Source organism: Oreochromis aureus, linkage group 22 (assembly GCF_013358895.1).
Source record: "Oreochromis aureus strain Israel breed Guangdong linkage group 22, ZZ_aureus, whole genome shotgun sequence".
NCBI lineage: Eukaryota > Metazoa > Chordata > Actinopteri > Cichliformes > Cichlidae > Oreochromis > Oreochromis aureus.
This window is the reverse complement of record NC_052962.1, coordinates 19,196,991-19,212,084: the sequence shown is the minus strand read 5'-3', so window position 1 is coordinate 19,212,084 and position 15,094 is coordinate 19,196,991. Positions and strand designations below refer to the sequence as shown.

The window sequence follows — 15,094 nt, the reverse complement described above, 5'->3', positions numbered from 1 at the left end:
AGCTTTTTGAAGTTCTGCTACAGAAATGGAACTAAGACAGCCACACCTCCACCTTTATCTGACAGCACATCTTTGACTATTTGTCTTCTCAGTATCATAATAATTATATCGTCAGAATATTTTTGGTAGCTAAATACAACTAAAAGCATAAAATTCAGTTTTCAAAATTCAGTACTGATGTCCCACATTATGAAAAGTTAGCCCAAACAGTGTGCAATGTTTTTTTTTTCTTTCTGTTGACCAACGTAAAACTTGTCCAAAAAGCAATTAAAGAGATTAATCAAAGATATATTTTGGAATTACCTGATTTAGCAGAGCTACTTACCCACTGTAGCTCGGTTCATGGACTTGAATTAGGAGGGACAAGAAAAGTGAATTCAACTGACTCCAATCTACTGACATCTAATGGTGAGATTTTACATACTGTAACTTTAATGATACTTGAAAATAGCCCAGGCGCACGGCTGCTAGGCTAGGTGAGTACACAGTCTGTGTAATATGTGAATAAAAATGAATATAAGTTTTACTCCCTTTTCAAAAGTTTCCAGTAGAGTTTTTGACCTTCAGCACCATGGAGCTGTTTTCTTTCCGTTTTTGTTTTTAATATCTTGCACACACACACACACACACACACACGAAAAACATTTATGACTCGCACTCTCATCAATTATTTTAAGTAGCTTAGTATAATGTATCTGTTACTTTAGCAATTTTCTCCCACTTCCCCATTAGGTTGATGTCTTTTACCATTTTTTTTTTATCACCATCAACTATTTGCTCAGTATTACATTGATAAGTAGTTTTTAAATATGCGGTAAACTTTGCTTTTAATTAATTATAATTCATGCTTAAGTCTCCTTGTTCCTAGTACAACGTGCTTAAGACATGTTTCACTGAATCTCACGAGGAGTCGATCACGTGACGGCAACCGTTTGCGCAGGCGCAGATTTCCTCCTCTGATCAGCTGACTTTGAGTGAGATGCTCTGTTGAAGGAGCCCCGTGTGTCGAAAACCTGCTTCTATCTGCGCTATGTGCGGGAAACTGCGTGTGTTTGGCTGAAATATACCGAGTGGACTGCGCGCTGAAGCCGTTAAACGCGTCGGTGAGTATTGCGGTGCTTCGGTTAGTGACGTCGTGACACCGTGAGGCCACACTGATAAACAAGCTGCTGGCAGCAGCAGCAGTAAGCTAACACTGCATGAAACAGGTTTATTCTGCTGTCACTGATTTTTTCTTCTTCTTTCCTTTCCCTGATACCGAGTCACAAATCAAAGAGCGGCGGTTTCTATTCATGTGGCGTTCTGGGTGTTTAATCAAGAGGAGGGTCGCTTTTTAGCGGTCTGCATCAACAAGAAGTTGATCATATGACAGTCAGTCAGCAGACATGGAGACTTGTCAGTCTCTGCTGTGCAGCTGTGATGAAATCAGCCACTTCTGTATGTCTGTGTGACTCTTTAAAACCAGTGGGAAATAATGAGGAAGTTCAAGATTCAGAACCAAATAAGAGTCAAAAGAGGAAGAAAGAGGATTTTTACAGTGTTAGTTTGACATGTGTGTCTGTCTAATGCAAAGTGATCGGAAAAGAACTGAGATTTTTCTTAATCAAAAGATGTGAGAACACAGTTTAAAGCAGGGTCTGTTGTGGACAGCCACACCATTTAACCGAACGCAGTTCTGTTCAATATTAATTTGATCTTTTGTATTTGATCTGTATTTCTTATACTTCATACCGATAATCTTTGCTCACATATGAAGGTTGATCTAAAGAGAAGCAACATCTTCTGAGCATGCCTCCTTAACTTTGAGAGAAGAATACAAATCCAGCAGTGATACTGACTTAAAGTGCTCTGCCTGTAGTGAATCAAGAAGCTAATTGTACGTCCAGAGGAACAGTCCTTGTTGCTTTTGCAGCTTTGCTAGCTAAATGTGAGACGTCCGTCCCCGCTATGCATCAGTCAAGTTCTTGTATTTTTCAGTGTGTTTAGTATCATAATTGCGATTCAGACTGTAATCTTTAAACAACAATTTAAAGCTCTCCACAAACTAAACACACAGCCTCTGACTTGAGTCCATTTCTTATTAAAAACTCTACACTCATCTTTCAATACTAACAAACTCACGTTTCTCATAAATGTTGGTTCCAAAGCAACATTTACAGTGATGCTTGCATACACTTACCTATGTACATTAAAAAAGAAATAGCAGTCACCTTTAAAATAAAGGCAGCAAATCCACAAAATCAGAAAAAATTGTAAGCTATTATCTCATTACAGCTTATGGTGAGGAATTTATCAAAGAGTGTTTTGAGACTGAAAACAGGACAAACTGCAAGATATATACTTCTATTTTAATTCTAATTTCCCACCAACCTCAAATGGGCCAATCAGGAAAAACCAATGCCCTGGATATGGCCTTCGGGCTGTACATTGCCCAGGTCTGGTCTAAAGGTAAAAGTAAAAGGTAAAAGCCATGCATTCATATGTTAATTAAGTAACGATGCAAAATGAATAACCTGCCTCCAAAGTATTAGATAAGTATTATTATATTATCAGATTATGATTTTACTGGAGCATTTCAGGCAGTGCTGTAAATCGAAAACTTAACATGAAAAAAGTAAATCTTGTTATTTCACCCTCAGTAACTTCCTTACATCAGCGGCACGGGGGACAAAATTCCTGCCAGCAGCCATGACAGAATTCTGGTTGATCTCGGCTCCCGGGGAGAAGACCTGCCAGCAGACTTGGGACAAGCTGATGGTGGCCACTACGCGCACCAACAACCTCTCCACTAACAACAAGTTCAACATCCCTGACCTCAAGGTGAACAAAACAAAACACAGCAGTCCTCTGTGGCTAAGGCCTCAGTGAGGAATGCATAGGTGGACACCAGCGTGGCCATTATTTGCCTTTTTGCTTATGTTTTCTGGTCTACCTCTAACAGGTTGGGACTTTGGATGTCTTAGTGGGCCTGTCAGATGAGCTGGCTAAACTAGACACTTTTGTGGAAAGGTAAAGTTTACTGAAACATGGCAGAGTTTTGTGTTATGTGTTTGTCAGGCAGCGGAAGAGTTGTGAGCTCAGTTTTATAAAGAGTGAATGCAACATTTAGATAGAATCATGCTAATTGCTGTTTCGTTTTTCTGCTCTCTCTGCTGGTTTGTATTCACTTCTCATCCTGAAATCGGATGCAGTGTGGTAAAGAAGGTTGCTCAGTACATGGCCGATGTTCTGGAGGACAGCCGAGACAAAGTCCAGGAGAACCTGTTGGCCAATGGAGGTAACCTCTGCATACATAATCAGGCAGCTTCTCAGAAAAACAAGTCTATTTGCTTTACACCTATTAAAGTATATGGAAATGGAGATTGATTCTGATGTCTTTGATCTTGTTTCTACTTGATACAGTTGATCTGGTCACCTATGTCACCAGATTTCAGTGGGATATGGCAAAATATCCGATCAAACAGTCTCTGAAAAACATCTCGGAGATCATTTCCAAGGTAAAATCAGCTCTCTTAGTCAATTAATTGTTAATGGCTCGTGTTGTATATCCCCATGATAAATTTGTTCTTTTGTCTAAGTTTTGGTTGCTAAAGTCCTGGTTGATGAGTTGAGATTTCATGTATTGTATTAAGACATTCATTGTCCCAGAGAGTACACTGACTATATCAGATTTTTCCAGCTGCACTGATCGGCAATGATGTATTCACCCATACTTGCTTGGTTTTCTAGCAAGTGACTCAGATAGACAACGACCTGAAGGCCAGAGCTTCGGCTTACAACAATCTAAAGGGAAACCTGCAGAATCTGGAGAGGAAGAACGCGTGAGTAAAACAGCCGTCGTTAACACAGACGTTTGTGGACGAGTAGCTGTTGTTGTTGTGCTTGTTTCAAGTCTGCTTGGAGTCCATCTGTGCATGGTTGAAGAGTTGTGTGTGATTACAAGGAATTTAAAGGGCACATAGTCATCTGCACTGAGCCTCGTAATGAAATGTGTGTCCCTCAGACCAGAGCGCACCCCTGCATAAATATGTTAATGCCGCCTATGTGAGCCCAGCGCGCTCATGCAAAAGAGATTATTCATCTCACAAGAGTCACTTTTGGTTAAGTGAAAGTTAACAACAAAAACAAAAACCATGCTTTTTTCATTCATTGTGTTTCCATATATTTGCAAATTGATATTGTGGAATCGGGTGCTCTGCATTAAGAGCTTTCACACATGGACACTATTATTTAAAAAAACAAAACAAAACTGGATTTAGAGTTGCACTGAAAATTTGTATGTTATATGCATTTTTGTCATATGTATAGGATTTTTTTTTCTCATCACTGTAGAGCAAAACAATGTTTTAGGTTGTTGCGTGAGCATAATGTCAAACCATCTTCCTTGTCAGCATAGCTTCAATATAGTTAACAATGCTGTTTGTATCTAACTTTATTCAACATCTTTTCTGTTTCATGTGCTCTGTGTGTATATGCATGTGTCTTCCTTCTAGGGGGAGCTTGATGACCAGAAGTCTGGCTGACATAGTGAAGAAAGAGGACTTTGTGCTGGACTCAGAGTACCTGATTACCATGCTGGTGGTCGTCCCAAAGTAAGTGCACCAGCATCATTGTATGCAGTGTGTGTGTGTTGTGAATACTTATTTCTTGAGCGCTTGCATTCATGGTACAATCCCAGTTCAGAAAATGTTGGGACACTGTGTAAAATGTGAATAAAAATGCAATGATTTGTAAATCTCATAATTCCCACATTTTATTCACAGTAGAACACGGAAAACATCAAATGTTTAAACTATGTAAATGTACCATTTTAATATAAAATAGTCATTTTCAATCTGATACCAACAAGTGTCAAAAAGGTTGGACAAGGCCATGTCTAAAAGAACAAAAAAACCAAACTACTGTGTCGCATGACCTTGACAAGGAGGCATGTCAAAGGATATTGCGTCCATGTTTTGAAAAATACAGCTTAAAATGTCAATGTTCTCTGTCCAAGGAGCAGTTTTCCAGTTTGTTTTAGTCTATTTTAGATGAGCTTTAGCGCCGTTTCTAATGAGCTAACGAAGCGTAATACACAAGTTATAAGGTGTACCAGTGTCCAACCAGTAATTCTCAATTAAAATACACTTCATTAATACATGCTTGGTCAAGAACAAGGCCAATATACCCATAACTCAGAGCAAAAAAGTTCAAGGTGAACTGAGGCCAAAACAACAAATAAAACCAGTTACCTTATAAGGAAAACTACTACCTAATCCCTACATGAAGCAAAACCAAACAAAAGGTGTGCTAAACTTAACTCACTAGCAAACCAGAAACAAAGAGGGAGTTCAGCCCTTTTGCTTTAGTGATACACACACACAGTGAGTGAGTTAAGCTATATACAAAATATAAACAGCTAACAGTCACAGGGCCTAGCAGAACTAATGTGTCTCCACAAAAAACATGCACAAAACTATCGAAGGTTTGGAGGCCGAGGACAGGACCAGAAGCTGCTGCTGTCATTTCTGCTAGGAAAGTGCTGCTGGGAGTAGGATTTTTATTTTATTTTATTTTTTTGAAATACCAGATGTTGATAGGGACCAATCAGCAGCTGGCATGTCACATGGCCCAGCCATGGATTCAGCCAATCAGGCGGAGACTTGCATAGAGAGGCTCAAAGATCCTCAGAGGTTGAGAGGCCACTCTCCTATATATATATAAAGCAGTGCCGAGAAACAACACTAACCATGTTCACGTGTGGAGTCTTTGCATTTGTGGATGGCGCAATAAACTGTTTTCACAGATGGTGATTTCTGGAAGTGTTCCTGAGCCCACGCAGTGATTTTAATGACAGAATCGCATGTTTTTAATGGAGTGCTGCCTGAGACACTGAAGATCACGTGCAATACTGATTTTCAACCTTTTTCCTTGCGCACAGAGATTTCTCTTCTGTTGATATTATGTATTGCAGGTGATATGTTTAAAGAAAGTCTTCACAATTCTATGTTGAGAAAACAGTTTCTTTTTACCACCACTTACTTTTACTTTTCCAGCCTTTTGTTGCTTTTTTTTGAGATGTTTTGATGCCATCAACTTGAAAATTAGCTCATAAATGGTCCATTTTGTCATTGTAAACATTTGATATGTTTTGCATGTCCTACTGTAAATTGCGGGGTTTATGAGATTTGCAGAATAATTGCATAAGGTTGTAGACATTGTGAAGAAGTTTTGTGATCATTAATTTATGAGGAAGTCATTTCATAACTGTACAGAATTTGGCTGTGGAAATTGTTAAATTATTAATTTTGGTCTGAGAATGTTTTTTTTTATCAAAGTAAAATAAAAGTCAAAGATGTTATTTTCTCATTTCCACCCTCATCAGGACGAGCTACGCTGACTGGCAGAAGACATACGAAACACTGGCTGAAATGGTCGTACCACGCTCCACCAAGTAAGTCCTCTCCAGACGCTGCTAAATACAAAAGGTCCAACAACGGTTTGCTTTTTTAATATATTTGTGCATGTCATGAATTGCACATGGCTGCTCCATGTTATTATGATAATAGTTGAGGTAGACCAGAATTTTCACTTCCTGTGTCTTCTACTGAGTTTAGCTTTGTGCTTGACTCTGATTAAAACTGGAACCATTTCTCGTGTGAACTGTGAAAAACGATGTGACCCGTATTAGAATAGAAGACGTTACGTGGTTGACCTGTAGAAGGCAATTGACCCTGTGTCAACATGGCCAGGTGATTTAGGACATTGTGTTTACTTTCTGGGCAAATGTGACCTCAACATCCTGGTGATCCAAATCTAGAGCATTCTCAGCAGGAAGACAGACACATTCTGTATGGTTTGCATAGTTTGATTAAACAGAGTTTATTCTCTGCTGAAAATATTCTCCAGTGTTCATTTCTATGGACACCAGTGAGGGATGTTTCACTTTATAGTATAATTATAGTTATAGTAAATCCAACTTAACAGATATCACCAGTTCTTGTTTTTTTTTTAACTCCTCTAAACTGGCATGGTGGTAAGACGAGCCACAGTGTATCAGTTTTTTCCCAACCTTCTCAGTGTCTGGTTTAACATGAATTTCTGTATTTTTCTCACTTCAGTCATTTTTATTTCTGACAAACTGAACTGTTTTTATTCAAGTGTAGTCCAACTTAACTGAGTGCAAACATGTGTGGACTGTTGTACAATTACAGGTATTTTAAACAGTCCAATTTGCAAAGTTGCAAAAGTCGGCAGCTGAAGAATTGGAAAGTAAATTACTGTTAAATAAAATAAACTTTTGTTTTATTGAAATTTATTATTTTTATGCTAAAAAGTTTGATTTGCATCTGAAATGTATTTTTATTATATTACATAATGTTTATTTTATGATCAAATATAAATATATTGCGTCTCTGTGTGGTTGCATTGTTGCTCCACAAAATGTCACAATACTCTGCTGTATTGATATTTATTTTCCCACACCTCTTGTGCATTCTGTCCTCTTCTCCAGGCTGCTGTTTGAAGACAACGAAAGCGGTCTGTTCAGTGTCACCCTCTTCAGGAAAGCTGTAGACGACTTCAAACACAAGGCTAGAGAAAACAAGTAAACTATTCCACTTCTGTTTACTCAAAAGAATATGAGCTTTTCAGAGTTAATGTCTAAAGCTTATGTTGTGTGTTGCACTTGATACACTCCAGCCAATCCAGCTTTGTGTTTTCTCTAAATGACAAATGTTTCCTTTAGTAATAAATGCTCCATAAATGGATAAGTGGCTCATGAGGATTGAAATAGGCTGCGCTTGTGTTATACTCTCAGCTTCATAGGGCTCTTACATTAGCACGACTGTGTGTGCTAAACATATTTTGAGGACGTATGTGTGTATTAGGTGCTTGGTTATACTCATCTCTGTGAAAGCTGATAGCCACCTCTCTGCTGTGTGTCCTGGCTCAGGTTTACAGTGCGGGACTTCCAGTACAATGAGGAGGAGATGAAGGCAGACAAAGAAGAGATGACACGCTTGTCCACCGACAAGAAGAAACAGTTTGTATGCCTGCTGCTTACTTCACTAACAATGCTGCTGACTGTGTAGTTAGTGGAGCTCGCTCTGTACAGAAAGAGTTGCTTTTGTAGTACATCTGTACATCCGTTTGCAACTGCTGTTTGTAGTTATAGTTAACTAGTAATCAGAAAGTAAGCACGCGGTTTCATTTTCATATTGCTGTGGTATTTATCACCCTTACGTTTAAGAATGGCAAAAATTGATGATATGTTGTTGCATTCAATCTAGGGCCCTTTGGTACGATGGCTGAAGGTGAATTTCAGTGAGGCCTTCATCGCATGGATTCACATAAAAGCTCTACGCGTGTTTGTGGAGTCAGTGCTCAGGTGAGTTGTCATGCAGGAGATTATGAATTTATTAATGTACAGATGTGCATCCTTTACCACCAGGCGCTCAAATTCATGGTTACCTTGTATTTCATAGATATGGGCTGCCAGTCAACTTCCAGGCTATGCTGCTTCAGCCCAACAAGAAGAACATGAAGAAACTCAGAGAGGTGCTGTACGACCTGTACAAGCACCTGGACAGCAGTGCTGCAATCATTGACGTGAGTCTCAGCCGCACATTTGTTCGTTACTTACCTGTTTTTTGTTTTTTTGGGGGGCAGTGTTAAATGAAGTAATCTGAGGACTGTGTTATACAGTAAAGTACAAATCCACCACAGATTATGACCTCGAGTCTAAATGACCTTTATACTAAAAACACAGACTGTATAAAGGATAAATGCAGCCACCATGAGGCCACCAGTTTGTTTGTAGACCCCTAAAAATGCAGTTTTAACCTTAAGACAATTTTGACCTCACTCAGACAGGCCTAGAGGCCAGTTCATGACCCCCTGGTAACCATTTGTTCATCTTCAGAGTAAAAGTTGTGCCTTAGCACTGCAACCTATGAACGCGACTGGTTTCCATTTCCAGTTTGCATCACAGTTGTTTTTGGAGTGGCTAAAGGAGGTAGAGCAGGTCAGCTACTAATCTTAAGGTTGGTAGATCGATCCCGGGCTACTCCAGTCTACATGCCAAAATATTGTTGTGTAACGTACTTAATGTATTGGGTAACCCAGTTCATTCATCCCAGTGTGAATGTGCATGTGAGTATGTAAATGAGATGTGTTGTATAAAGCGCTTTTGAGTGCTCACGTAGAGTAGAAAAGAGCATCCATGCTTCCATGCTAGCTGCAGGTGACTGCAGTAACCACTTGCCAACTGGTTGGGGAATGCACATTTTTCCCAGCGGCCTTCGGTTGCGTGGTGAAGAAGGGATAACTGACTGATCACTGACCTGTCTCTAGGCCTGCATGATGCGTTCATTAGTACTAGTTAACTGGTTTCAAAGTAAATGCCGGCAACAACCTGCCAAGGGGCAAAGGGTTGCTGATTGGTCTTTAGGACTGTGTGACTGAGGCACTGGGTGGGTGAGTGAATCATGAATCATGGATGGGAAAATTGGGCAATGGAGACAAATGTTTTTTGTCCAAGTAACATGGGAATTATTATTTTATTTTTTTTAAAATAGGATGGAGACTGACTCACTTTCAAGGGCACCCTTAAGTGGTCTCTAGAGGAACTGCAGGTTTTTTTGTTTTTTGTTTTCTTTCATTTTTCAGTTCTAGAGATTCCTGCTGGGCCACAAGACACACAGACAGCGTATTGTAATAATTAAACTAAGGCACAGATCTGTGAAAAAATATTTTTCCAAAGGGAACGATAATGTATTGTCATATTCTCTTGTATAATTACTGTTCTCTGCCTTCAGGCCTCCATGGACATCCCAGGGCTGAACTTGAGCCAGCAAGAGTACTACCCCTATGTTTACTACAAGATCGACTGCAACCTGCTGGATTTCAAGGTCTAGATACATTATCATCACGTGCAGGAGTGTTCTGATGTGACACTTTCACATCCACAAACCTTAAATTATTTTTACTCTAGACTTTTTTTTGTGTTCTTCCTTCCTTTCCTGTGTTTTATGTTCCTAGTACATTCCTGGGTCTCCTCCCTTATAAGTTGTTAGGAATCAGAGTGCTGATTAGCGACTATACTTAGGATCTGTTTTAGAGGTAAACTGGTCTCTAATCACAACTTCTGTTCCAACATACTTAAATGAGGACTGACTTTTTTTGTTGTCTTTTTCTGTTTGTACCACACTACTTAAGTAAACCGCTTCCTCCATCTCAATAGTTGGTATTCCCTCATTGCTTCAAATGCTATGTAAAATACAGTGTTTTTACTGTCACTACTTCCATACCCTACTTGTTAAAATTAACGTGAAAGGTATATGTGGGGTAAGTGGGAATAAAAATAAATAAATAAATAAATAAATCGGTGTGTGTGTTATCTACAGTATTTATTTCAAACCTCCAAAATCAGTGAATATGTTTGTTCAGTTTTTAAAAAGTGACATGTTTATAGCTCCATGTAAGGAATGCCTGTTTATAAGTAGATGTTGACAGTTGTTTCTGCTTCTCAAGCTAAAACCTGTGAAACACTGAAACTGGTCATTTTACGGTACAAAGAAGCAATATGTTCGCTGATCTTATGCTCCTGTGATTTCTGTATATCAAGCCGTTTGAGAACAATGAATAATGTGTATATGTGCAAATACTGTATTGTCAGTATATCTATAAATTAAAACACATATTTAAATAAATGTGAAATTAAATACTCTATGAAAGATCCTTGACTTTGGCTTTTTATGCTGTGTAAACCTGCTCAGAGTAATGGGGGGAAAAAAGAAGATAAAGGCTAAGTTGTTAAGCTGTGTGATAATTTATGAGGAAATAACATCTCTGAAATAAAGATGTGGTTTTAGGTACTACAAGGATCATTTTAAGGTTACTTTTTGTTAGTGTATCTTAAAGATAAAACATACACTAATCAGTTAAAGACAAAAACAACCATGTGCAAAATGACCAGACGCTACAAAGAGATGCAAAACAAAGATAAATGAAAACAAACTGATTCCAGTGACAATGCTGAGGGATATCAGGAGGGTGTGAAGTTTTGTCTTGCATGCTCATTCCAAATTGCATCTTATATTTCTTTTTGTGCATGTATATGCACTTGTTTTTACACAAAGATGCACATCAAGCTCATGATTCAAATGTTTTTTCTCATTATTTGGCTTTTTGTCTTTTATAAAAAACCTACTCTACATATTCAGTGTTTCTTAATAAGATGGAGCCTATTATTCGTTTTCTGTTACCAAACACAGCTATCCATCCACACACACATTTTTTGTTTTGTGTGTGGGCATGTTTACTCTGATCATAAAATATTTTAAGCCATTTAAAGCTTCATTATTATCAAATGCACGTCTCCTATAAAAATGCCCCACCTTAGCAACCCAGATCGTATACTTTACGACTTCAGCGACTTCTAATTAATCTCCAAAGCCTATCAATAAAGTCAATTATTGGCGCCTTATTGAATATAACAAATGGCATCGACGTTTTGTTGTCAATTGTAAGGATTTAACTCGATGAATTACATTAAAAACAGAAAGAGCAGTTTCGTTTGGCACACACGTTTCCATGTTGATGATGAGGATGCTGGCCGTAGTGATGATGCAGCTGTTGATTTCCCTCGTGGCCAATCAGCAGCCACTTTAAGCTCCGCCCTCTCCGGGTGACGCAGGTAGCTCGTGCTGGTCAGCTGGCACTGCTGTTTGAGGAGAGCAGCAGCTTCAGAGCCGCCGACTGATGATGGAAACACGGATGGAGCTTTAGTAGAGAGCCGGGGAGGAGATGCTGCGGATGCTGTGAGACAAAGCGAGCCGTGTTTAAGCCCGCGTCAGCCTCAGCTACACCTGCCGTGGATGATTATCTCGATGGGTTGTGGAGGGAGTCGGGCGGACGCGATCATCGAGCCGAGGTACCATGAAAGCTGGACAAGAGAAACAGAATCGACATGGCTTACTAACACGGATGTAGAGACCCCTCTTCCAGTAGCAAACAGTAAGAGCCTCCGTTATCTCTAAAATATAAAGAGAAAGATCTCCCATGAAGATGCAAATCCAAATGCATTCTCTTTAGGTGCCATATATGCTGACAGGGTGCAGCCACAAGCTAAACAAACCACTCACACCACAACTTGACCGAGCTGACACAGCCATCGCAGCCATCTCTACTATCTTGTTTTCATGTTTGAAAGAGTGCCACATTTCAAACACTAACCACTGCCCCTTAGGTAAACCTCTGGAAGCCAACATAAGGGAGAAGAGGATGGTGAACACGGGCACCCAGTGTGGGAAGCAGGCCCTCACCACCAGCAGCTCCAACCACCAGAGGAGACCCAGGCGCTCTTTTAGTGATGTAGGTGTCACTGGTAGCAGGTACTGGCATGTGTGAGTCCTAAAACACCTTTGCACACGTGGTCATGAGCAGGATTTGAGCATCACCAGTAATGCCACATACCAAACCTGCAAAACCACTGTCATCTAAATTAAAGTGTAACTATATTCATCATTAGCTTTTAACATGTTTACATAGAGCGCAGCTAGAGAAGCTTAATCAGCTCGAGCCATCCACATGACATTTATGCAAGGGCCTCACAGCATTTAAAATATCATAAAAGCATTGTTTGCAATTTTACATAACAATAATGTTCATAGATGGTTTACAATCCAACTATAAGCAAATAAGTAAACAGTATGATAAGTATGATATAATTTCATTGTTTCTTCACAGTCAAATTCAACATTTATTAATAACAGTTATTAAAAAAATGTAAGATATTCCTAATATTTCTGATTTAACTTATTCTAGTGAGATTTTTTGCATTTGTTTATAGAACATACTAGAAACTCTTTGAGCTCATTGTGCTGTTTTTGCTGTGGGAAATTTTGAAAAGACACTTAAATATAGTTCACGCATACTGTCTCACTTACTGCTCATTCATTATATTACAAAATGTCAGTTCATCTGACCTTCGTCAGGTATAAAATTAACATCCCTTCATTATCATTTGTACACTCACTGGCCACTTTATTAAGCACACCTGTTCAGCTGCTCATTAATGCAAGAAATCAGCCAATCACATGGCAGTAACTTAATGGATTCAGACATGTAGACATAGTCAAGGCGGCCTGCTGAAGTTCAAACTGAGCACCAGAATGGAGAAGAAAGGTGATATAGGCGACATTGATTGTGACGTCATTGTTGTCAACATGAAGGCATGGATCCATCTTGCCTTGTATCAAACGTTTAGGCATCATGGTGTGGGGGATATTTTCTTGGCACACTGTGAACCCACAGTACCAACAGACCATTGTTTAAATGTCATAGCCCACCCAAGTATTGTTGCTGACCATGCCCATCCTTTTATGACCACAGTTTACCCATCTTCTGATGGCTTCTTATAACATATCACGTCACAAAGCTCAGATGATCTCAAACTGGTTTCTTGAAGAAGACAATGAGTTCAGTGTACTCAAATGACCTCCAGAGTCGGCAGATTTTAATCCAATAGAGCACCTTTGGGATGTGGTGGAACTGGATATTCACATCATGGATGCGAAGCAGACAAATCTGCAGGAGCTGTGTGATGCTGTCGTGTCAGTATCAACCAAAATCCTCCGAGGAATGTTTTCAGCACCTTGTTGAATCTGTGCCTTGAAGAATTACGTCAGTTCTGAACGGGGTGCTAGCAAAGTGTACCTAATAAAGTGATTGGTGAGTTTATCTTTTTAAAAAGGAAAAGTAATAACAGAAACTCTCTTTTTTTGTGAGGTTTAAATTGAAAATACTTTTGTTCTTTTCAAAACTGAAATAAGCTTTAAAAAATGAGCTGAAAAATAATTTTATCTTACCAATTATATTTCAGTATCTCTAAATGACAGTTAAAAAAATATATATTAATAATTTAACCTTCCACACATGGCAGAACCTCAGTGACTCACCTCTCAATTGGCCATCTTTGCCCACTCGCTGTCTGTCTAGTGGGGTGACATTTAAATGAAGTGGCATTCCAAATCTTTTCACAGCAATCTACTCGTGACTCCAAAAGGAGGTCATCAAAGGAGGCCAGTGCTTTGTCTAAGGATGGGCAGCCGGTAAGCGCCAACAGCAGTGATGATCCAGAACCTGAAAACGCCTGTGACGAAAGATGAACCTCCGCAAGGAGGAAGACGGCTGTAGGTGCGAATGCCTCTCCAGAGGACAAGATGGTGATTTGCAGACATGCGTGGCTGATTTTATTTTATTTTTTTTATTTTCTATTTTTTTGCAAGATCCTGGCTGTTGTTCGCAGTGATTTACAACACAAGCACCTGCGTACGTCTCCATCCAAAGACCTGTGGATGCTGCATCTTCGTTGTGCCACTGCAAATGCATGTGTGAAGAAGAGAGTGGGTAACGAGCAATGTTCACACTTTACACCATGCTTCTCTCCCATGCTTATGGTGCCAGTCAGGGAATGTGTCACTGTGTTCAGCCAGTGTGAAGAAAAAAAAAACAAAAAAGAAAAAAAGAGCAGATTGTCCCATATGCACATGATAATTACAAGCAGTGTGTTCTGTGTGAGGCCTTCCTAAGAATTTGCTTCAGTTCTTTGTGCAAGTATACTCCTTTTGTTGTGAATGATTATCAGTAGTATGGGAACTAATACCGATGCTGTTTAACCTCAGTCAATGCTGTAAGTAATTTTCATTTAAAAGAACCAGAAGTGCTGTTTAGAAGCTGAGATTTGGAGGCGTGAAGCTCGAAGGCTAAAGACTGCCTTTTCCAGCCTTTCGCAAGATATACAAACACATCCGCATGTGCCTACAATTAATCCTGATTCAAAGTGCTGTTGTGTTCTCTTTCAGTTTGATTTTTAAAGTTTGCTTTATACTGTTGTGTTCAATACTTCTACTTTACTCTCTGTTACGTTGTAAAATGCACACTTTATATTTAGTATTGTAACATGTAAATTTTTTTGGCTTAATACCGGTCTGCATGTATAGATCGGTGCTATGTTAATTTAATCGAAGTCTCTGCCCAAACTTGATCAATAGCAAGCCATTAAAAAAAAAATCAATTAAAAAAAAAAAAAAGCCTATCCAACATTTGTAAA

General features: G+C 39.2%; 2 protein-coding genes across 7 annotated transcripts; both read left to right on the top strand.

The window, feature by feature from the left end:
• Nucleotides 1-918: 918 nt before the first annotated feature.
• On the top strand, nucleotides 919-10,717 carry atp6v1c1b (ATPase H+ transporting V1 subunit C1b). The gene is made up of 13 exons (XM_031729401.2): nucleotides 919-1,103; nucleotides 2,640-2,820; nucleotides 2,942-3,009; nucleotides 3,192-3,277; nucleotides 3,403-3,497; nucleotides 3,730-3,821; nucleotides 4,494-4,592; nucleotides 6,365-6,433; nucleotides 7,493-7,585; nucleotides 7,934-8,027; nucleotides 8,271-8,368; nucleotides 8,466-8,589; nucleotides 9,798-10,717. The coding sequence occupies exons 2-13, from the start codon at nucleotides 2,689-2,691 to the stop codon at nucleotides 9,894-9,896; spliced, it is 1,149 nt and encodes a 382-aa protein (XP_031585261.1). The 5' UTR covers nucleotides 919-1,103; nucleotides 2,640-2,688; the 3' UTR covers nucleotides 9,897-10,717.
• A 995-nt stretch (nucleotides 10,718-11,712) lies between these two features.
• Nucleotides 11,713-15,094, top strand: si:ch211-215i13.3 (brain and acute leukemia cytoplasmic protein). 6 transcript variants are annotated; one of them, XR_005609918.1, is made up of 4 exons: nucleotides 11,713-11,997; nucleotides 12,230-12,374; nucleotides 14,025-14,174; nucleotides 14,271-15,094. XR_005609918.1 is itself a non-coding variant. In XM_039605925.1 (4 exons), the coding sequence occupies exons 1-3, from the start codon at nucleotides 11,859-11,861 to the stop codon at nucleotides 14,148-14,150; spliced, it is 390 nt and encodes a 129-aa protein (XP_039461859.1). In that variant the 5' UTR covers nucleotides 11,713-11,858; the 3' UTR covers nucleotides 14,151-14,174; nucleotides 14,271-15,094. The 6 variants fall into 6 exon arrangements, 4 of the variants coding, with proteins under 4 accessions (XP_039461859.1, XP_039461858.1, XP_039461857.1 ...); XR_005609917.1 differs by having other exon boundaries at nucleotides 14,025-14,178; XM_039605925.1 differs by having other exon boundaries at nucleotides 12,230-12,354.

Coding starts and splice junctions, on each gene's coding strand:
- atp6v1c1b (XM_031729401.2), top strand. CDS start 2,689: ATGACAGAATTCTGGTTGATCTCGGCTCCCGGGGAGAAGACCTGCCAG. Junction 4,593..6,364: donor ATGCTGGTGGTCGTCCCAAA/GTAAGTGCACCA, acceptor CACCCTCATCAG/GACGAGCTACGCTGACTGGC. Junction 8,369..8,465: donor TTTGTGGAGTCAGTGCTCAG/GTGAGTTGTCAT, acceptor TGTATTTCATAG/ATATGGGCTGCCAGTCAACT.
- si:ch211-215i13.3 (XM_039605925.1), top strand. CDS start 11,859: ATGATTATCTCGATGGGTTGTGGAGGGAGTCGGGCGGACGCGATCATC. Junction 11,998..12,229: donor CCCTCTTCCAGTAGCAAACA/GTAAGAGCCTCC, acceptor ACTGCCCCTTAG/GTAAACCTCTGGAAGCCAAC. Junction 12,355..14,024: donor CCAGGCGCTCTTTTAGTGAT/GTAGGTGTCACT, acceptor ATCTTTTCACAG/CAATCTACTCGTGACTCCAA.